This window comes from Pelecanus crispus, chromosome 5 (genome assembly GCF_030463565.1).
Source record: "Pelecanus crispus isolate bPelCri1 chromosome 5, bPelCri1.pri, whole genome shotgun sequence".
NCBI classification, from domain to species: Eukaryota; Metazoa; Chordata; class Aves; order Pelecaniformes; family Pelecanidae; genus Pelecanus; species Pelecanus crispus.
The window spans coordinates 24,412,658-24,435,974 of NC_134647.1; the positions used below are offsets into that span (position 1 = coordinate 24,412,658).

The 23,317-nt window shown below is 39.8% G+C and overlaps 1 protein-coding gene across 1 annotated transcript in view; it reads left to right on the forward strand.

Moving 5' to 3' along the window:
* The first annotated feature begins 223 nt into the window (after window positions 1–223).
* RAPGEF4 (Rap guanine nucleotide exchange factor 4) overlaps window positions 224–23,317 on the forward strand; it is a 161,036-nt gene continuing 137,942 nt past the window's right edge. Inside the window, exons 1-4 of the mRNA XM_075710086.1 lie at window positions 224–288; window positions 13,320–13,462; window positions 14,568–14,656; window positions 22,890–23,036. Coding sequence (XP_075566201.1) covers window positions 224–288; window positions 13,320–13,462; window positions 14,568–14,656; window positions 22,890–23,036 — 444 coding nt within the window. The remainder of the gene's footprint in view (window positions 289–13,319; window positions 13,463–14,567; window positions 14,657–22,889; window positions 23,037–23,317) is intronic.

Consider the following 23,317-nt stretch of genomic DNA (forward strand, 5'->3'; position numbering starts at 1 on the left):
GCGGCCGAGGCGGCGGCGCCAGGGGACAGCGCTGCCGGGGGCCGAGGCGGGCGGCGGCCGGGCGGGCCCGCAGCCACGCGCACCGCTGCCTGCCGCGGGGGCCTGGGCGAGCCCATCGCGCCGCGCGCGGAGGGAGGGAGCGAGAGGACGGACCGGCCGACCGACCGGCGGGCGGGGGGAGCCGCCGCCAGCCGGGTGTGAGGCGACCTGATCCCTGTCCAACATGGTCGCCGCTCACACCTCCCATTCCTCATCCTCCGGCGAGTGGATCGCTTGCCTGGATAAAAGGTATCGGCATCTTCACAGGAGCGGCTGCGGAGGGATGCTGTGTGCGTGTAACCGGCCCCCCCTGCATGCGTGCAGGCATGCATGCATGCATGTATGTGTGCGCGTGTGTGTGTGTGTGTGCGCCGACAGCCTCCCCGCTCCCCATCGGATCCTGCCTTGCATGAGGAGCGTGCAGGTGGGAAGCAAAATGCCCGGAGGAAGCAGAGCCGGGGCGGCGGGGCAGGAGGAGGGCTCGGCGCGCTCCTGGCAGCGGAGGGGACGGGCAGCCCCCGCCGGGACAGCTGCCCTCCGCCGGGCTCTGCTGCCCCCAAAATGCTGCACGTGGTGGAGGAGGGGGAGCTCCGGGGCGGGGAGCGGGCCCCGGGGGCCTGGGGCTGCCGGGCGGGTCCCGCCCTGCCGGGCCGTGGCAGAGGCGCTGCCCGCGGTCTGCGCTCCGCATCGCCTCTGCCCACCGCCCCTCGCCTCGCCTCAGCGCACCGGCCCCGGCCCCGGCCTCGCCTCAGCGCACCGGCCCCGGCCTCGCCTCGCCTCAGCGCACCGGCCCCGGCCCCGGCCTCGCCTCGCCTCAGCGCACCGGCCCCGGCCCCGGCCCCGGCCTCGCCTCAGCGCACCGGCCCCGGCCCCGGCCTCGCCTCAGCGCACCGGCCCCGGCCCCGGCCTCGCCTCGCCTCAGCGCACCGCCCCGCCATCTCACAGCCCCCGGCCTCCCAGCTCGGGCGGGAAGGGACGGACCCTCGCCTCGGAGTGGGCTGTGGCGCAAGCCGGTGCAGGACCGCCGGCCGGAGGGGCGGGCGGGAAAATGTCCGCCCCGAAAGAGGCTGCCGGAGGCTTCCCTCAGCGGCCGCAGCCTCTTCTCCCCGCTGCGGCGTCCCGGGGGCCTGCGGTCGCCCCCCGGGCCGGCGGCAGCGTTTGCTGCGGGTCGGGGGCGGGCGGGCGGGCGGGTGGGAGTTACGGCTGGCGAAGGTGTGCTCGGCGGGGGCGTGATCGCTTCTAAAAATACGGGCGCATTATTTATTTATTTCTTTTCAATTCTTCGGCGTGGTTTCCCTGGGTGTTGCGGCAGAGAGCGAGTCGCGCAGCGTCGAGTCGCATGGTGGGTGGTTTGAACATCCTTTGCTGTATTCCTTCAGCGCGTGCTGGGTTAGCTCGGAAGCGAAGTCATTTGATCTCTGAACGCTCGCTGCGTCTCCTGCAGTCTAGGAAAATAGGTAACAAAAATTTAGACCATAAATAGGCGGTACGGGTCAAATAAAGCTATGGGAGGCAATTCACTTCCACGGCGTATAGCGGTTTACTGAGCATCATTACCCAGCTTTTGGCGCTTGATGCCATTTGGGGCTGCGCTGTGGGGAGAACCCTTTGTGCGCACGGAAGGAACCTTCCTCTTCTCATCATTTCTACCATTGCCAGGTAACCTCCTACTGTTGTAGGACTGCACCTCTAATTAGGTTTTCCTTAACAGTCTGGGCAGCAAACTATATAACCTGATGAAACTTTTGGTCTAGACACCTACCACTAGTACTGATCCCCCTCTGTTACACGTGACCTAAAAGAAGACTAACCTCTTAGAGGTTAAATAATATGTATACATGTTGAAAGTACTCTAAATGTAAATACAAACAGAACTGGTGATGGTAACCTAGCCATATAAAAACCAAAGTGAAGCAGAGGGCCTGATTCTCCACTCTGTAAACTGACACTGAGCAGATGTAAAGAAGCAGAGTATGAGCCCCAGTACTTTTAAATAGGTGACCCTGTCATTTCTCAGGTTTCTTGAAGGCAATACATTGTAAGATCTAAAGTGTAAACTAAAATTCAGGGGTTCATGCTTGATGAGGGGGATAGCCTTGGGGAGTGAATGGTGTTTTTAGGAAACACATATGAGGCATTTCATTTAGAAATATCTCTGTCATTATATTTATATGAAAATTAATATGCCCACCATTTTTATAATGGGAATTTCACTGGAGCTATTAAGATGAAACTTTTTCTTCCCTTTTTGTTACTTGGAGTAAGCTACTAGCACCAGTTTGTTGAGTGGAAAGGATCAGTTCCAGGTGCCCTGAAGGATTATGTATGATTATCCTTTTCCAGAAGGCAATCTGGATGTAAGGACAAACCCAAGACATGAGAGATTGTAAGTTTTTTCCTGGTCTCTGCCATGCTTTGCTTTGTGATTATAGGAAATACACTTAACACCCTTTGTTCTCGTTTTCCATTTAAAAAATGCAGTTAAAGCTATGTTGGAGAAGCACTACAGGAATCTAAGTACTATTAGATAAAGCTTTTTTAAATAATTTACACATGTGTATTTCTAGAGTGTATTTCTTGTCTACAGATGGTCTATCAGTGTACTCAATTATTATGTAATTTCTGTGTGTTTTAAGCCTTTAAAAAAATCGTATAGCATTTTCTGACCTAGGTGTAGATTCTGTAAATATAGGATCATTAAATGAGTCAATCCTCTGTAGGATACCATGTGTTTTTATTAAATAATAAAGATAGTTTTAATATGTTTTAGTTAATGAATATATATTTTCAGGAGAAAGGCAGTTCTAAAAGTGGTATGCTTTAGAATTTTAGATGAGCCTCAGCAAAGACAATTAAAATGGCATGTAATATGGATTATCCAACTTCATTCTTTGAAAAAGGAGAATTAAACTCTAAATGGAAATAACAAAATACAGGATGTACAGATATGGTGTATTTTGTATATGTTCTTTATGTTTTTCCTCAAGTCAAATATCAAACTAGAACTATTAACATCTAAAATGAGAGCACATATAAAAATGAAGAACCACCAAAATGTTTCAGGAGTAATGTTATTACTGTGTAGGGTACTGTGGGCTAGGGTCACCAGTGCTATAAAGTCACAAGTGCAAAGGGAAGGAAAAGCAGGAACAGAAAAGGTCAGAACACTGTGCTCTATCAAGAATATTTTATTTTTGCAGGAGAGAGAGGTAATTAGACGTGAGGAACTGTATATCCTGGTTGTACCTGGAAACATAAATAATTTTTGTGTTAAGGAAATCAGTCTTTTTATCTTTGAAGTAAATAGTTGCCTTACCACTGATTTCCTAGGGAGCTGAAGCATGCCTGCCATCTTAGCATTTTTCTATGTGTCCTATCTGGACATAATTAAAAGAAGGTTGCTGATTTATGCAAGTGTGTATAATTAGCTTAAGAACAATGTCTTCTCTACTCTCGTGGTTTCTTTCACACCAAAGGCTAACTGGACAGGAAATTTCCATGTTGACATATCTTTACTGTCTGGTAGACAGTGTTCTTTACATCTAAACCTGATCACAGTTATGAATTCAGATAAATGTTTTAATTGGATTCAGATACAAACTTTTTAATGATGTACAGCATTCACAACAGAGATTGCAGGATTTCATACCGGCCTATGGCATCTTGTGTTTTTTTCTCTGTATTAAATATAACCTTCAGTGCCTTAGCAGACTGGAGGAGCAGATCATAGAGCAAGTATGTAACTTTGCTAGCCTGTTGTGCTAAGAATGTTACGATCTTTGTTCAGCTATTTATAAATTATTTAAATATGAATGGGCGTTTAGAGGACGTATTGTACATACTGAGCTTTTATATCCTTGTCATCCTTGTTAGACTTTTGACTTGCATCATTTACATCTAACAAAACCGAAGTAACACGTTAAGAATGATATCTCAGATCTGTACCTTAAGCCAAGCTCCCGTAGATTTGAGTGTAAATTCAGACTGAAGTTATGTAACAGCAACATATTTGAGTTAGGATTTGTTTTTTAGTTCATTGTAACATATATTTGGGATGTAAGTTATTTGTATATGTTTAGTAGTCAACAGGTCTCTTGTGAGTATGCAGATAGGCTAGAATGAAGAACTGATATTCTGAAAGAATTGTAAAAGAAATATGGAAAATGCTTGTCATCCTCTATAACCTGTAATTATGTCAAAGGTAATGGGATATAGATTTATAATCAGGCAATATTGTGAGTATTTTAGAATAGCTTTATGATGCTATTTTATTTACTTTTAAAAAATATTTTTATGTGATTGGTAAAACATACACTGACTTCTATATATTTTAAATTTCTACCCTTGCTTTTTATTTGTAACAAATCCATTGAAATAACAGTACCATTTTTCACATAGTTTGGGTCTGAACAAAATCACGGACCTACACTGCAGCTCCTGTTGGCCTGTGTGCTTGGTGTTTTCTCTCTGTATGTAGTATGTGGCTAGGCTGGTGTATGCTTGGATCAAGTCTGTGTGGGGATGTATCAGCGGCAGGCATCGCAGTGTGGAAACTCAGAGACAGAGCAGTATGGACATAGCCTAAGTGCTTTCTAGCACTCACGGAAAGGTGCAATCTTCTGAGAGTGATGAATAATAACAAATTTATCTTTCTGCATCATGCAACTCATTTTCTAGTCCAGTGCAAAGGTGCAGTCTTTGATGAATAATAAAAAAGCCCCTTTTCTTTCCGTATCTCCTCAGAGAGACCAAAATAATTGTTAATATAGCTTGCCATAAGCTTGTACGTCTGTGCATTTGATTGAATATATGAATTCAAAATAAGTCATAGTGAGAGCAAGAGTTGTATTTTAAACAAATTCAGGCTGGTTTGTTCTCTGCTCATGGGCTTAGGCAGTCCTAGTATCAACTTCCATTTGTTACATGTGGTTGCAGTAAGTTACATACTTGCTCTATCGACAGGTATTAAGAGGGACAAAAAGTGATTGCCCTGGCATTCATGAGTATAAACATTGTCATGGCTCACCAGAGCAAACTAGTATGTGCATATGCCTGTTAGGACACGATATATTCAAATTTAGTTGGCAGTCTTGTGAAGTGGCCATGTGATTGGTGAGGTACTTGTGCCACTGTAGGTTTTCTCTTTTACCAGATGAAACTGGAAACTTGTCTAAACTGTCATTGCCTGAGTTATTTTTGGCATGTTGTTAGGATTTGATCTCTAAAATGCTGTATTCTGAGCAGATTAAATTTCTTTTAAAACAAAAACTCATATTCCAGCAAAGGAATAAAAAACCCAACAAACCAGCTAATTGAAATCACGCCCTCAAAGTCAGGTGGCCACCAGATATTTGTCAAATACAAGTATTTTTCTTATCCAGTGTGACATCTGGTTTTGTCTGCATCTTACAATTTGTTGCATTTAACAAGCTCATCATTCTTGTGATACTGCCTTTGTTCTGTTAGTATTTTCTGCACTATATTTGGCACGATCACTTGCTGCTCCTGCTGCTTTATCAGTATCCTCAATGAATGTTTTCTGAACTGACTTGCCACTTCATCTTTGAATTCAGCGGTTGTCAAAATGTATGTCAATGTAAATCTGTAGAAGTTATTTCATAGGTGCTGTAAGTTTTAAATTTTCGTTAGCTGTAACAATGCAGATCCTACATGGGTAAAGGTGCGTTTAGCGTAGTGTATTGATGGATGACAGTGGCCAGAGTTTGAATCAAAGGATATCATCACTTGTGCATATTGTTCAATTACAAATTTCATTTGCAATGTATCTCAGAGTCTTTCTTCATATTAAAGTGCTTTTAATGTCTATTATGAAGCTACAGTGCTGGTTAATGTAATTTCATCCAGATCTACTTCTGTCAAATGGAATTTTAACTGTCCTGAGCTCCAGTTCATGTTTATGAAAGTTGGAGGGTTTATTCAATAAGATTTATTCACACCTTTGTTGCAAAGCATGCACCATACATAAAAATTTTCATAAATGAAAGGAGAAAAATCTCCTTGCAGTTTTCTTTTTTCTCTTGAATTATTTTGTCTTTTTAAAAAGCATATGAAGGTGAAAAAAATTATTATGTTTTGTTTCCTATTATAGCTGTATTGTTCAGGTTGTGTGTTTTTAACTTGGGATAAATGTTTATGAGTGTCATTACCTAACAAATACATCTTTTGCCATTCCACTGTTTATACAGATCTGAAAATTGACCTGTTGGAAGGATGCATAATTTGTAGAGCAGGGTATGTAAAGAAATGAAGCGCAATTGATTGCTCTGTCTAATCCTCCAATAATTTTTCAGTGCATTGACCAAACTGAGTTGAAGGCACAAATACAATTGAGTCATGTAATAACGAGATGAGTGTGTAGGTAAAGGAGAGTCCCCCATATTTCCATTCTTTTGGGCCTCACTGAGGAAGACAGAACTCAACTATTACAAATTCTGTCTGACTGAAGCTGACAGCCAGTCGGTCTGCATTTAACTGACTGGTCAATCAGTACCTGCATAGATCAGGATTAGCTACAGCATTTCTTGTGCCTTGCATAGCAGGACATGAGAGATTATCACAGGGGTTCTGAGTGTAGGTGACAGTAGTAATTTGTTGGAAACTAAGCACCAGCAGTTTTACTTGTGTCGCTTGCTTTTTTTTTTTTTTTTTTGGTAACTCTGGACTGATTTGTATGTATAAGGGTCCTAGGGAACAGGGTTTAAATAAAATTTTATTTCCTGTGCGTCAGGGGAAATGTGAAAACCAGAATCCCAAAGACTTATAAAATGGAAATCAAAATAAAAGAACTGTAATTTGATTATTGTTTGAAAGCCTCATGATGAGGCTTTTCCCATGGCAAGGGAAATAGGAGCTGAAATGTGAATGTTGAAAACATGGTTTTGGTAATACTACTTATTAAACCCTTATCTGGACATTTACTTCAGATTAAAAGTAACTTCATTTATATCTAGCACTTAAATCTCTTCCCACATGTCTAAAGTGCTTTGATAGGTGACTGGTATCCCCCTCTTAAACTTCCCTTTCTCAAAGAGAAATTAAAAGTCAAAGAGCCTTACAGCATTGCCTGGAGGAGAGAGGTGCTTCAGTGTTGTCTTGCTCTCACTAAGGGAAAATGGTACTAGTAGTATTCTGCATCCTACCGCTTTGCCGCTCTGCATGTCAGGAAAGGCTAGGAGAAAGTGCAGGTAGCACAGAGGAATGGTCTGGTTTCAATGGCATTCCTTGCTGTTCTCTCCCTGCTCGTGTTTCAAAGCAGAATATACTTTAAAATACTATTAAAATTTACCAAATGGTCCATGGTGGTGGTTACTAGCACCTTCCAGCTCATAGAGTTTGCCTTTGCATCTTTGAATAGGTGCTTCAGTTTTAACCCGGAGATGAACGAGTTCCATTTGTCTATTATGTAATGTGACACTCTGTTTTCTACAAACAGCCTGGCCAGTGGAAGAAATGTGTCATGTCTGCTCATCCTTCATGGGCTGTTGGTTGCTGTCTGAAATGCAATATTGCCCTTTTAAAGAGTTAAAAAAGAGCAAGGGAAGGAAATGGACATCAGTGTTTTCATTCAGTTAGAGTAGGGTTCAGATTTTTGAACAGATGTTATAGAAATAAACGTTTTAAAATTCTAGAGGCATCTTGGCAAAGAAGGTAAAACTACATATCTTCTGTTTTTTCTTTTTCAAGTGTCAAACCAATTATGAGGAAGAACCTAAAAAAGGACATATCACATGGTAGAAGAGAAAGTAATAGGTTATAGTTAGATAAACTTGATGAAACAAAACACTCCAATTTGTTCCTTTCTTCTACTTTAAAAAGTCTTTCACAGCATACATAAACATTAAAATATTTAATCTTAACACCATCAAAATAGTTTCTTTTATAAAGCTGTATATGCTACACATCAACAGAAATACTTGCCCAAATTGTGTATGTGAAGAATTGTAGCAATTATCCTCTGTGTGTGTTTAAACTTTGAGCTTGCATAGTTTGCACTTAAAAATATGAAACAGTCTTCTGAAGATACACTTCTGGCAAGTTTTTTTATAATCTCCTTTTACAGATAGTCAAGCAGACATTGTCAAGAAAATTGTTTTATCTCTATAAAATACATGCCTGAAATCTTCACAACCAAATAAATCAGGGGTAAAATACCCTTTAAAGAAGCCTTATTGACATAATTGAATAGAGATGTGTAACTAGCATTGATGCTGTCACTTGTATATGTATGCTGTGATGTTGTATTGAAGAAGCAGGAGAAGATAGATGACGTCTATTGTGAAAACAGTACTGCCAGATAAGACTTACTATGCTCTGAAGAGGCAAATTAGTAATATAAATAAGGAGCTGGATAAAGCATTCAGTGGTGAAACAAAGCAGAAGGGCTTGTAGGATAGTGAAAATAAATTAAATACTCTTGCTTTTTGTCATTTCCTAATCATTTTGTAGCCCTGCTTTGCAACACTGGAAATGCCCACCTCACTTTGGCCACAGTGAAATGGGATGTCAGCGTAGTACCCTGTTGAGATACAAATTTAGGGACAATCGTATTAAATTGAAGATTGGAGGGGCGGGTGTAGGAGTGTCACCCATGCGTAATCCTTCATGGTAAGAGATACTGAGCCGAAGTTCTCATTTCCAAATCACTCATTCCTCCCACCTGGTTTTGTCTTGGCATTTGCTATGGTCATGGCATGATACCTTCTCAATTATGGTTGCCGGGCCAGTTAGTGAAGTGTGGTTACTACAGCAGCTGCTAAAGCTCTTTCTGGGCTTGTACCCTGCAGACAATGGAAAATGGAGATAAAGCAGCAGCTGTCCCACGAAGGTGCTGAAAACTTCAGAAAAAGGAGTAAGAAGCTGCTTTTTTAAGCAAAAAAGATGAAGAAAAATGTAACACCTCCACAGTTTGTTTTACTTAAAATTTATTTTAAATTGGGTGAGGCAGCCTTGGTAGTGGGTGCTTCACTGGATAGAGTCATAGATTTTATACAAGAAGGATGGCCTTGCCTTAAAATGCTTCTACTCTAGCTGATAGCTCTACCAAACTGTTGAGAGCTGAAGAATTTTAATTGATTTAAGAGGGTTGTCCACCCTTTTAGATTCATCATGGTCCTATTCCATACATTGGGCTAGAGCTTTCCGACACAGGAGTGCACTTAGAAAAGGACAGAAGCTTTAGTAGAAAATCCAGTGGTGATTGAAGTCTCACTGAAATGCAATTTTTAACTTGTTATGCTCATGGATATTGAGTTATAACTCTGCAGCATCAGCAGTGAGGGCACACAAGTAGCATACCAGCATCAGTGTCACAGAACAGAACCGAAGGACGTCCTCACCAGCACTAAGTTAGCAGAGGGGGCTAAGCTCAGTGAGATTGCTCTCTAGTGAACAGCAGTGGTGATAACAGAGGAGTGACTTCAGGTACTCTGATATGGTCTCTGGAAAAGCCTTTCCAGAAGCTTTTGGAGCTGTGTAGGTGGTGTGAGGAGATTCACCTCCTTGGGGTTGACTTTTGCAGCCCATCTCCCAGGTTTGGGGAATGGTTTCTTTCTGGATTAATACTACTGCCTCCTATCAGTGTAACTACAGTGATACTAAAGCTTGAATAATACTCCATCTGCCATCAGTAGTACTTTCCTAATTAATAGGTTTAATCATTAATGTTCTAAGGAATATATCATAATATTAGCTGTTTAAATATTATTCCAAACTATGCTTTAAAAAAGCCAAGTTTACAGCAATTTAGTAAGATAGCTGCGATGAGGAAGTAAATTTATGTTGTCCTGTACTGATGTTATTCCATGCTAGGCAGCTTGTACTTAGGAAATAGAAAACAAAATTTGGCATCGTAAATAGATTCATTAATGTTAATTTAATGATGATGACAACAGTTACAATGATGATAATTTTATTAAAAGATACTTTGTAGAAAGTGGTCAAACTTTGCCTGAGTTTTGCAGGCATGTGGAAAAGCAATTGATTGATGCCATGGCATTTGATTATTCTCATTATGCTCTCTCACTAAGTAAAACTTTCCTTTTGAAACCAGTCTCATTGTTATAGATTATAAGCACTTAATAGAAATGAGTTTGAGTGCTACTACTGTTACTATTACACTGCAATCTGGAGTTTTTACAGAGGCAAAACTCCATGTCCTAGTAAGGACTAGGATCACCTCAGCTTGGGACACCTAGTGTTAGTTAATTCCTTACTCCTAAACATCGAGGATACTTCCCAGGAGCACTGATCAAATCCAAAGGCATTTTGTTGTCAAACAGCTTGGATCCTAGCTCATTTTTATGTTTATTCACGATCTTAACCAAACAGCTATGTCTTAAACTAGGTGTTTGTCTGTGTGTCTCATTTGAGAGACATTAGTAGTTTGCTATTCTGGGGTACAGTAAAGATTCCTTGCATGTTTCCCTGCTGGCTGCTGCTTTTCTTTTTTTTGGTAAAACACAGCTGGAGGAGAAGGTACCTTTTCTAGGATAGATTAATGGTTAAATCATTCACTGAAAGACTCTCCCAAATTCTAGCTTCATTCCAAATGTGCTGGATCAAAATGTGTGCCCTCCCAGTAAAAATATTTGTCGAAATTTAGTTACACACAGGAATATTAAACCCAGTATGTTTTGAAGAAAGGCTACTGAAACTAATGGCTTGCAGTAATGGCTTGCAGTAATGAGTTATTAAGAAACATTGTAAGGAATATAAGAATTTTCAGATTACTACTATACATATTGCTTAGAAGTTTGGATTCCTCTTTTTGTTTAGAGCATGTCCATGTGTTCCCCTTCAAATGCCCACTTCATGTACTCCAGGTGGAAGTAACTGCTGCTTGCTAAAGCAAGCCAAATACAAAGCAATACAAAGCTCAGCTGCTTGCTAAAGCAAGCCACTAGGAACACACGGCTTTAGTTTTTCTTTCCCAATAAATATGGAGTTTGGTTTCTCACTGCTGTGCTGATGTTTAAAACTTTGAAAAGCATGGCTCAGCTACCTGTGAGAATGCTTGTCCTTCCATGATGAGTCACTTTACTGGGGTCATGAAGCAGTTTTGTCAGAAGAGCTTTTCCTGCAGTTCATCTGTCTGACACAAGACACTTCTTGGCACATCAGTGGAAGTGAGCCCTACTCTCACCTTCTTCTGAACTAGATGGAAACCCCATCTCTTCAACCTTCAGCAACTCTCGGGAAAAAAAGCTACACAGTCTATGAATTAAATCCCCCCAAATCTTGTCCTTTTGACAGGACCAGAAGTGGAAGAGATTTCTGCACTCGCATTTCAGAAAGAGCACTGAGAGAACAGTGTTGATTAAGGTTATAGAACCTGATGCATGTTGTTTGCTAACCCTGTTTGCTTTTTCCCTGCCCTACTGCATCAAACAATTAAAACAACTGAACACTGAGATCCTACAGTCAATTCTATGCAAATTAACTGATGGGCTTGAATGGAGTCAGCTATGAGCAGCTGTATGAATGAAACAGTCTCAGACACAGTTTTTCTAGGTAAAGGAGATATTCTGAGAATGATCTCCATTTTTTTCCTTGTCGGGTTTTGCTATTAATTTTGAGAGTCCATAGATTAAGGGAGTTAGCGTTCCAAGTGCTAGTGTAGTTTGGGTAGGGATCTTATATAAACATTTTAAATCTGTTTGCAAGCTGCACCTCCTAATCTTCTTAAAAGGATTTTGACAAGAGAGTTAATGCTTATTAGTACCTGTCAGCTAGTGCACAGTTAAAAAAAAGGAATGGGTGAAAATCTTACTTGAAGTATTTCAAAAGGGAGCTGTTGTAGTTGGTTGTGGTTTGAAGTGGTAAGAGGATGTCACTGTGGTGTAGAAGCAACTGTATACACCAGAGAGTTATTATTATCATCTGTAGTTAATAAAGGTGAGTTGGAGTATAAATGAGGATAGAGATTTAATCCCTCCTAGACTTAATTTAATAAGAAAGATGAGAGACACAGATTCAATGTGAGTAGGATCTGGGCTTCTTCACTGAGGCAAAGATTTGGATCTCTTAAGTCTTTGATTCCAAAGAGGAATCTTTAAAAATAATCCTGCTGGAAGGAGTGCTTACACTTTAGGTGTAACAATAAGATGGTAAAGGTACATATTTGTGAACTTAGTCTTGGTTCATTGTAAGCTACCTGACTTCTGTTAATTTAGAAGCTCATCCACTGGCTAAAACCATTTTTGTCAGTAAAATTAACTAGTAGCACTTAGGCGAGTGATAGGTCTAATGATCACAGACAGTTGTCTATCTTTCTGGTACCCCTTTATACATAAATGGTTTCTGCATCTGATCCAGCATGGTCTCCTAGGAATGTTATGTGTTTCTTTCTGTGCATAGTGGTAGGCATTTAGTCTGTTATGAAAGATTCTTTCTAATGCTGTCAGTTAGTGGTTGGCTTACCTGCTGATTCATAACGTTTGATAATCGCATTTAAAATGTGTGTTATGGAGCTAATTCACTTCAGTTTCATAAAAGTAGTAGTCTTCTGAATCTGCTGAACTGCTGGTCCACATGCTACTTTGTTGGAGTTCTACAATTTTATTTTTCTTGAAGTCTTGGTTTTTTTTAAAGATCTTACTGTCATAGATTTTAAATATTTTAAATGTTTGGATTAAAACTCTTTACCCTTGCCAATGAAGAGTTGAGATTCTTGCTTGCATATTTAATTTGTCCAACATTAAGAGACAGGAACTGCGTGAAAGAGAATGTACTTATTAAAGTTGTCTTCCTTGCTTGCAAGTGAGAAAACAGAACACTCAAGTTAGTTTGTACCCAGTAAAATGCAGAAGAGAGATGTGGATATAGGAGCTATCTAAAGCTTTCCTTTTAGCCAGGTAGAGATCTTCTATTTTGAGCAGAGATTCCACAGACCTCTTATATGTTTGGACATCTGTTTATTTGTGTTCCCTTACAAACTTAAAACTACATATGACTCTAAGCTCTTTAGAATAAGGACTGTATTGTCATACATACTTTTACAGTAATTGCTACAGCAGGACTTTGGTGCTAAATGGGGCTTCTGGACACTGCCTGTGTTGAAATGATAATAATCATGCTCAAGTTGATAACGGACAGTTTTTAGGATGTTTTGGAAGGGTTTCATTGTATACCTGTGTAATGCATTTTAATTGGTTTATATTATAGTGTGATGTTTCATGCTAACATTTGTAAGTTTGGTGCATGCAGGTGGGGATGTTTCTCTGATAAAGCCCTTGAGAATTTTGTCCTTTGTTTTCTTGCAGACCTTTGGAACGTTCCACTGAAGATGTAGATATAATATTCACACGACTGAAGGAAGTGAAAGCTTTTGAGAAATTTCATCCAAACCTTCTCCAGCAGATATGTCTCTGTGGATATTATGAAAATCTGGAAAAAGGAATCACATGTAAGAGAGCTTCATATGATGATCTGTTTTATGTAGATAAAATTGGGGGTTAGGCTGGGATTGTCTCTAGGAGATTGATGAGAGCACAATCAGTGGAACAGCAATAAAAATGTTTAGAGTCATAGTCATGGGGGAAGGCAGGACTAAAGTGCTGCTTGCTCTACAAATAGTGTGTATTGAATCTATGGTAACAAGGCACACATTATTGGATTTAGGACTCCGCCACTGTTTTGTTGAAAGATTAGAAGCAAGTCATTGCACTTAAGCCTCGTTCTTCCCCTGTAAATGTATTATTGATCTCTTTTGTAGGTGCTTTGTGATGTCAGGGGCACAAGGGTATCACCTAGGCTAGGCATATCACTAATAACATGTGGTTTGCTAACACAAGACAGATTTGCAGAGCTGCATACTGCTGTGGAGTGCAAAAGCTCTGTGCCTGCTCTGGCAGCCTGTGTGCCAGATGAAGATGGACAGCTGTGCTTGGTCTGTGAAGCTGAGGTGGAAATAAGGGGTGGTCCTGTGATGGCAATGTGTGAGTTCCCACAGCTGTACCAGGGTAATAGCTGATGGAGACCTGTGGTGTTTGGTAGAGTCTCAGGTGCTCCTCAGGTAAATCTGGCATGCTTTAGGCATACAGCACTGGGGTTTGCTTAGAGCAATGGGAATTCTGATGCTCCGTAATCACGCAGTTGGAATGTCTGAACATCAAAGTCCTGCAGTTGCTTCTCAGCCAGAACTCTTACTGAAGTCAGTGTCTGCATTGGAAGATTCTGAATTTCAAAGGGACATTGTTCAGAAAGTCTTTTTTGGGGGTTGTTTGTTTGTTTTGTTTAATTAAGAAAGAAGTAAAAGAGAAGCAAACTGGGGAGGAGAGTGAAGCAATTCTATGTGCTTTCATTGTTTCTGTAGTGTATTGACCAGTTTACTAAAATATGTGCTTTCCAGTGTCATTGGAAGTACTATTGTAATAGTAAGTAAGTAGTCGGATACGGCAAATTCTATAGTGCCAGCAGTGACTACAGTAATACAGTAATATAAGGGAAAATGTTTGTTACTGTTGCTAAACTTAGAGATAGCTCTTATTTACAAGATTTCGTTTTTCCAGTATTCCGTCAGGGTGATATTGGGACGAACTGGTATGCTGTTCTGACAGGATCACTGGATGTGAAGGTTTCTGATACAAGCAACCACCAGGTAAACCAGATTTTTCATTGAAACCATCCAGTCGGTAGTACAAAGAAAGGGTATGGCTTATGGTGAGGTAGATAACGACATACATTGTATAGATATTTTGTCTTATCACAAGTATGTTTCTCTGTGTCTCCTTTAGTCTCAGTTGTCCTTTGTCTATGGAGGCAAATCATGCCATTGATTTCAAGAAAAGTGAAGTGTAATGCTCTGAAAAGGGGTCTACATTTTAATACGAAACAAGTCTCCTCTGTCTTTTCTAATAGTGCCATATGAAGTTAAGCTAAAGATCTAAGAGTTGTTAATTCATTCCCTGGAAATATGTTAATTCAGTCCTTGTTCAGAAAGTTCAAACCAAACCCACCAACAGTGCAGTCTGGTAACAGCATACTGCAGTCTCCACTGCAAGAATGGGAAAGTATTACAGTAATAGCAGAGTATTGGGACTGCTGCCGTGTTAGACCAGAAGCCTGGAGGTAATACCTATTCAGTGTTAAGAAATAGAAGAACAAGTAAAATTCCCTCCAAATTGCAAGTGATTTCTCAGTGTCTTGGCAATTCTGGATTTACAAAATTGGGAATTTAGAGTAAATACAAAAAAAGGGTGAGATATTTCTCCTGGAGAGAGTCTCCCACCCATGTTGTCTAATCTCATGCTGACAAGTCATGCACTTCTTCCTGTGAGCTGAGTCTTCTGGGAAGGCATCATGTCCCATTCCCTGCTCCCATGTTTGAGATCTGGGATTGTCCCGTCATGTAGCTCAGCATGGGGTTGTACCTCTGACATGCGACTCACTGTGCCTTCACATGAGTGGTATAGCTACCCAGGACCTGAAGTATAACACTACCCCTTTTTCCCACCTTGATTGAATATAGCATGCATGGGGATATAGTGGTGGTGTATTCTTTGCCCAGAGTTTGGCTGATTGGGGAAGGTTTCTTGTTGGCAGAAATTGGATTTTTCACTTTGTTGAGCACTGCATCGCCAGTGAAATTGGGTCAGAATGCAAGTCAGGGCAGTGTGTGAACACTGGGTCTTTCTACTTCTTACAGTAAAATGATAGACACAAAAGGAAGTTATATCATTATTTTTAGCAACCTCTTCACTATACCAAGTAGAGACTGATTGAGAGTATAATTAGCCTAATTTGAGCAATTCTCAGCATGGCCTGGCTGTCATTGGTATTGTCACAATTTGGAACAGTACTGGGCTCTTATGAGACCCTTTTCTGTGCAAGTCTAAAGCAATCAGGAATATTTTCCGTTGTTTGTCGAAAGATGGCACTACACTGTTGTTAAGGACCAATGCTCTTTTACTGAATCAGAAAGAAATACTCCCACAAAAGTGTTCTGGATGTGGAAGTTAAACTAATAATCTGTCTGGAGTGTTGATTTGTTCCATTAGGTGGGGGGTGGAACAATGCAGCCTTTTAAGAAATCTAATGTAACTATTTTTTTCTGCTTATTCAGGTTCACTGCATTTTCCTGCCAATAGGAAACTGCAGAACTACAATTCATGTAGCTCTAGTTCTAGAAATTATATTCTGCAGTAATTTCTTAACCTTGCACCTCCTTCTCACAGGAACAATGAACTGAATTCTTACCACTGCCTAGTTGCCCTAGGATACAGCTTCACTGCCAAAAGGACAGCAGCTCATGCATTTACCTTTCCAGTCCTGGATAAGTTTGGTGATTGGGGACTCCTAAATAGTATTTGAGTCCAATATTTTCTCTGGTTTTGCTCCAGCTTGGTGTTTATACCAAGTCCCTCCTTGTCCATCCTTGGTCTCCTGCTCCTTGTCCTGCCTTTAGCTCCTGGGTGCCCTGTTCCAGGCTTGCCTGAACTTCCTTGTTGGCATGGTGCTAGTCATTCTTGAGCTTGAACTTGCTAGCGCTCCCTGCCTACTGTGCTCACTACAAACCCAGATGAAGGAGGAAATACACTGTAGCTCCATAGCTGGGCACCCCTGACAGACTCAGTTCCCAGCATGGTGCTCCCACCTAGGAATGGATGACCAGTGCTTAAGATGTAGGGATGCTTGTAACCTACCCTGGAGCACATTTTCCAATAACAGCACCCAGGCGTCAAAGCTTCCTTTGCAAAGTCATAGTAATGATTAATTACTATTATACCATAAATGGCAATAATGCTAATGAGAAACTTCCAGCAGAGCAGAAGAGATATAGAAATTTACCTGACTTTACAAGTTTAGAAGTTTGTATTCTCATGTAAAATTACAGAAGGACTATGCCATCTTTTCTAGGAAGACAGAAGCTAACTTTGTATTTAGGCTCCTATTGGTTAAAAAGTCTTTAGGCACAGCTAATAATTGTTTAAGATGACCTTCTGAGTTTTCTGGCAGCTTGAATTATCCTATGATTATGCCTACAGTGTTAATGTAAATATGGAAAATCAATTTTCTTGATTAAAAATATTAGTCCCACTTTTACTAGGTGTTTATCTGTCTACCCGGGGAAGTTAAATTTCAGCAACCTGGGAATAAATGCGTTATGTAGCAGGTACCACGTGCTAACTCTTTATGCAGTCACCTTTGGTGTTTGGTAGCTTTCTCCCATTAAAAGCGCAGTAAGTTATTGTGCACTTGGTGCTTACTAAGAATGTCTTTCTTAATGGCCTTTGCTCCTACAGAAGCATGTAGTTACATGTCTTGCACTAGAAATTATATCTAAATGCACTAATGGATCAAGACTTCAGTGTAGCTAGTGAAGTATTAATTCAACACATTCTTGCTGCATGTTAGCTTACTCATGCAGACACCTGTGACTTCTCACAGAAAATGTTAGTAATACTGATTAGGACCAACTTGAGAATTCATATAAACAGAAATATTAACATTAGATATTATTTGCTATTATGATAAGAGGAAGCATTCCATGTACTCTATTTAAATGTTTTGATAAAGACAAACACACATATTTAGGATCTCGTAGATAGCCTCACTTCCATCTTGGTTTGGAAAAAATCCTTTCTGACTGCTTGCAAAACTGTATTATGTCACAAGAGGGCAGTGTTAGAATACATAACAAACTGAGTACAGGCAATATTTAATACTAAAATAGCTCGTTTGAAAATCATATTTGACTATTTACAATATACCTGTTTTAAAGAGTTTGACCAGAGCAGATTTCTCTGTTTAGTTCTGTTCCACTGAGATGGTAAAATATGCTAGCTGCTGCTGATCATGATGGTAATTTAATTTGCCATTGAAATGGGACAATACAATTTACAATACAGAGTTCTGAAGGATTACCCATCCAGTACATCCTGAGTGGTGGCTGGTCTGCTTTCTGTACAAATTATTTATGAATTTTCTGGCTATTCAACAATCAAGAAGAGACTGAAGAGGAGTCTTTTTTTTTAAGGTAAAATGTCACACTATGAATTACAGAGGTAAGTGTAGTGAACTGTTTTGGTCTTGCCTCAACTTGTTTGTAACAAATACCCTGATAAACATTGTACTTAAAAGTCACACAAAGACTAAGTCCCCTTCAAAATAAACAGAAAATGCAGCCTGGTTAGAATCTATCAGAAAGAGGTCTTTACCCTCAGTTATGAACAGATTCTGAATTTAATTTTTATTTGACACTGTTACCTACCCAATGTTACAGCCGCGGTATAGAGTAATAAAAGTTCCTCTTATCGATATTCCTAGTTTGGTGTTGTCTTAAAAATACTGCTGACTGCTTTGTGTATGTTTAATTTTTTAACTCAGTTTCAAAAATGAACAGATTCTGAAGGATGACTGTTGGTAATGTCTCAGAATAAAGCTGGGAATAAATGCATTATGACAAAAGCATCAGTGTGACATCTTTGCCAGATTCTGCAGCATTGTGTTTTACTGAATTAGATTCAGAGCCTTTTACCCCAAATGATTAATATTTATATTACTATCTGATAAAACAGGAAGGAATGAAGAGAAGAAAGACAAAGACCAAATAGCAATTTGATCTGCAGTCCTGCTGTAGTCTGCCAGCTGAATCATAGTGTGCACTGGGGGCTATTGCTAGTTTATCTTGCCTGTGTTTTGGTGGGGTTTTTTTAAGCTGATCAGATTTTAAAAACAGACCAAATGGAACACAGGGCATTGACTTTACAAATAATTCACCTTTTTAAGAAAAGCTTCAAAGGAGCAGCTGTGGGTGCTTGGGTGGTGCCACAGTGTCACTTGTAGGAAGATGCAGAGGGCTGGGGGGCAAAAGCCAAATAAGTTAGTGGGGTTGCTGAGAAGAATGACTGTGAAGAAAGATGTTCAGATGTCCATGTAAGAAAGGGAATAATTTCCTGTCTGTTTGAAGGAAAGGGATTTTAAGAGGACAAGCCTTGCAATACTGCTTTCTGCATGTAAATGCCATTATGTATTTTGGAGATAACCTATGTGTAGTCGTGACATAGGTTTGTACTGTAGTCTCTAGTGTAGTGTAAATACGCCCAAGCTAGCTTTAAATTACTTAGTTTGAGCATGAGAACTGCTCTACCCATTGAAACGCAGAGATTGGCTGGACTAATGAAATCAGCTGAGAAGCAGGGTGTGTTGGCCCATGCTAAGCTCCACATGTCATGGTTGTACTAATTTTGGTTTTAAACCTAGTTTATTGAAAGTTAATATAGAAAAATCATTTCAGTTCTGTCTGCCAGGTAACCTAGCAAAAAGCCCAAGGCATTGCAGGTAGCTTTTAGAGGATCGGATAGAAAGATATGGAAATAATGAATGTTATTACAGTACAATTAATCTGATCTGTAAATATTTTAATTAGGAACTGGAAGAGAAGTTGGTCACAGTCTTTCTAGAAGCATCATGCCTCCTTTAAGCAAATCACCCTGTCTTGTGTAAAGAGGATGGCCTGACATATGATGGCAAACTGCAATTCTAGTGTGGGAGGATATTTCTATGTTATCTTTAAAAGTAGTTTGATAAGGATTTCCTGTCTGAATGGCTGAAACATACTCCAGTGGAGGTAATGTACCAGGAAAATCACTTCATAGAACAGGCATCCTTTGGTTTCTCTGTAATAAAAGGAAATTTTTGCTGAGGACAAACTGAACTGTGTCAAAGTAATAATAAGCAAACTTTTCAAAATGCCAGCTTTTGCAGAACTCCAATTAAACATGTAGATGGTATGGAGTCCTGGAGGGACACAGGTGCAGAGGTGAGTTAAAGGTACAAGGTGTGGGAAAATGATGAAATTAAAAACAAACTAGCTATGACAACTCTTATAAACTAAAAGCATTTAATAACCTAAAATTTCAAAGGAAAGTGCCTAATCCCTTTCAACCTAGCACTCATAATTTTTTTTCCCTATTTTCTTCATTTCTCTTTCAGACACCATGATTTTGTTTACACACAGTACAAAAATTCTGTTTGCCAGGTTGGAACATAGGGAGCGTCGCAAGTCAGGGAGGAGCATGCAGGGATGTGTCTTGTGATGGTGGGGGAGGGAGTAAGGCAGAGCCCTGTTTCTAATTCTTATCCATTCCATAGAATGGTCTTACAAATTCAATAATGTTTTAGATTGATGGGGGGGGAGGTTTAACAACTCTTTCACTGCATGTGTCTCACCTGCCAGTGAGAGTCAGTGAAGCTGAATACACAAACAGCCTCTGATATGAATGCTACCATTTTATAGTGTGCTCACAGGACAGATAGCAATGGAAACAATCTCATCTTTTTAAGTCTTTAATACTGCCTTTTAAATAGCTGTGTGAATTTTAGCTGGTTATCAGCAGCTAGAACCCCCTGCTGCTTCTGGGATTGCAGAGGGGAACAGCAAACTGAGTTTTGAGCTGCCAGCAATCCTCCTGAAGTCTACACTGAACAGCAGGAGACTCTTGAGTGTAAGGTTAACAGGTGTAATAGGAAATGCACACCTGATTCCCCCGGAGGCTGGAGATGTATAAACAAAGGGCAGAGAGAAAATGGGGCTCTGAAGTCTTGAAGAGGACAGATGGGCTTGCTTCCTAGCTGACTGCAAAACTGCATCTCAGTGGAGAGTGATGATGGCTGGGGAAAAAAACTGAAAGAACTTTCACTTGATAGAAGCCTGGACTTTTCTTTAATGAACGTAGATAGGACCATTCCAGCTCCTTGACTTAACACCCCACAATGTTAATTTATTTCTCAGGTTGAACAGCTGCCTCGTCAGAAGTTATCTTAGAAAGTGGTTCCTCAACCAACACCTTTCCTTCTCTCTTCTTCTCTATTCTGTCTTTAAAGATATATTCTTTAGGGTTGTAAAGAATCAAAAAAGGTGAGGCATTTCAAAGGAGTTTATTTTTTTGGAGGGAGGGAAGGAAGTGAGAAAGAAGTTGCAAGATTTAAATATTGCTTATGATCCACCTAATGGAAAAGTTTCTTCTTCTGCTAGGCAATTTGGTTACTCTGCTCTAAACAGAGATCTATCTGAACTTTCTAAATAAAATTGAGAATAATGTATTGGAGACCTGGAGATCAAATTTTGTGTGAGCAGTAGGCACATTTTCTTTGTAGCTCTTTTGAGTGCAATTGTGAGTATGCATGCATATAACATTTCAGCTCTGAAAGGTAAGCTTGTTAAGGCAGAACTTTAGTAGCATGTATTATAGGCTGTTTGTAGAGACATCGATTTAGGTGCCTAGGTGCTCATTCCCAAATATTCTTTCTTTTAAACAGTGTCTGTTCATATCTGCCTGCCTTGAAAATTTATTTCTGACAGTTGGTAAATTCTTCCTAGATCTTTTCTAAGATGTAATTGATTTTGTTTTCCTGAACACATAATTTTATATTGTAATATCTGTGCAAAAGCAATTTGCTATGGTTCAGGGAACTGGACTATTATGGGTATTTGTCTTTGTAATGCAATTATAAAGCTACTAACTTGATCTTAATAACATTTGCCTATTACCACTTATTAGATGCATGAAAGGAAAACAATGCAATTTTAAACACAGAAAATGATGCTGAAATATGCTCATGCATCTCTCCTGGATTATCAGACATAAAGATGTAGTGGATGGGATGACAAAATTTTCTGCTTTTATTTTTGTAGACATTTCATGAGTCCTACATTTTAGAATTAAACTATATTTCTAATGTTGTATCAAATAAAATTAACATGTGTTTATATATGTTTATGTGTATTTGTCTGTGTGCATGTGTGATTTCCTTAGTAAAGTGCAGTTTGTATCAGTTTAAATTTTTAACGCTGTTGCTATTTTTTTTAATTACTCAACAGTCACTTAAGGTCCAACTTAGAAAGAGACATATGTAAGTGTTCAGCTTCAAGCCTGTGCTCAGGAACATAGCAACTTGTAAGCCTAAAATAGAACATGTATCTAAAGATCTTGATTCAGCAAGCTATTTATTTTTGAGTACTCTAATTTTTTGTCTACAGTAGCTCATAATTTATATTGGAACTATTACAGAGGAGTTCCTGGCCAAGGGGGATTGTTTTAGACATCTTGCCATCTCATGAATGGCACATGCTCACATAGACTCTTTTGAAGTGGACTTTACTGCATGTTTGGGAACACCCTGAATACTCTATTCCAGGTTGTTTCGGATTTTTAATAGTTTTCTTGAAATCCCTGACTTATGTGAAAAGGATTTTTTTTTCTTTTTTTAGTCTGGTACTTAATCAGCAGGCATCTATTAACAATTGAGAGATTTGCTGGCATTTTCAACAGAAAGGCCAAGAGTTGATTAAACTGTATGACTGCATTGCACGCAGTCCTTGTACAATAGATAAATGCATTATAAATACAAGAGGATATTATAATTGAAAGTTATGTTTAGTGAGAAAACATAACAGTCAAATTTTCTTTCTGATGAGAGTAGCTTATACAGGGCAGGAATTTATATTCCAGGATTGCATTTCTGATGCTAGTTGTCTTCTGATCACCTCTGACATTTCTAAAGGATCTCATCATCGCAACAGCATTTAGAAGGAGATGAACAGAGTCATAACTTTCTTCCAAAGGTGAAGGTGACTTTTGTGTTCTCTGCTTTGCAGACAGGAATGTCTAATTCAACTGATGGTCATAGAAAACAGCGGTGCTACTTGCTTCCACATTGAGGTTTCCTGTGTTGTTCATCAGCATATTGATTTTCTTGTTGGCACTTTTAATTAATTTTCTTTTAAAGCAAATTGCTGAAGAATCTTAAGGCAGTGCTATTAGCAAATGTGACATACAGACTCTTAAAACATCCTGGAATATCTGTGTCCTTTTATTTTTAATTCAAAGGATGCTGTGACAATATGCACTCTGGGAATAGGAACTGCTTTTGGAGAGTCCATTCTGGATAACACTCCTCGCCATGCTACCATCGTTACCAGAGAATATAGTGAGCTCCTTCGAATTGAGCAGAAGGACTTTAAAGCACTTTGGGAGGTAAATTCAGATTTATTTGTAGTTTATGCAGAAAAAAGTGATTTAACCTTTTAAGTGTTTGTAATGAGATATAAGTATATTTATACCATAAGCAAAGTAATAATTCTTTTAAATCAGTTTGGACAAAAAGAAAAGTCTTTTTTCCTTCTTTTTATTGCTTCTTATTCTGCATGATTGCATACTCCTGTATTTCTTTCTTGCACGCTTCTTCTAGCGAAATAATTTAGGTGAAATTTCTGGTGGAACTTATTTGTACACTGCAGGTGTTGCTTTCTTAGCCT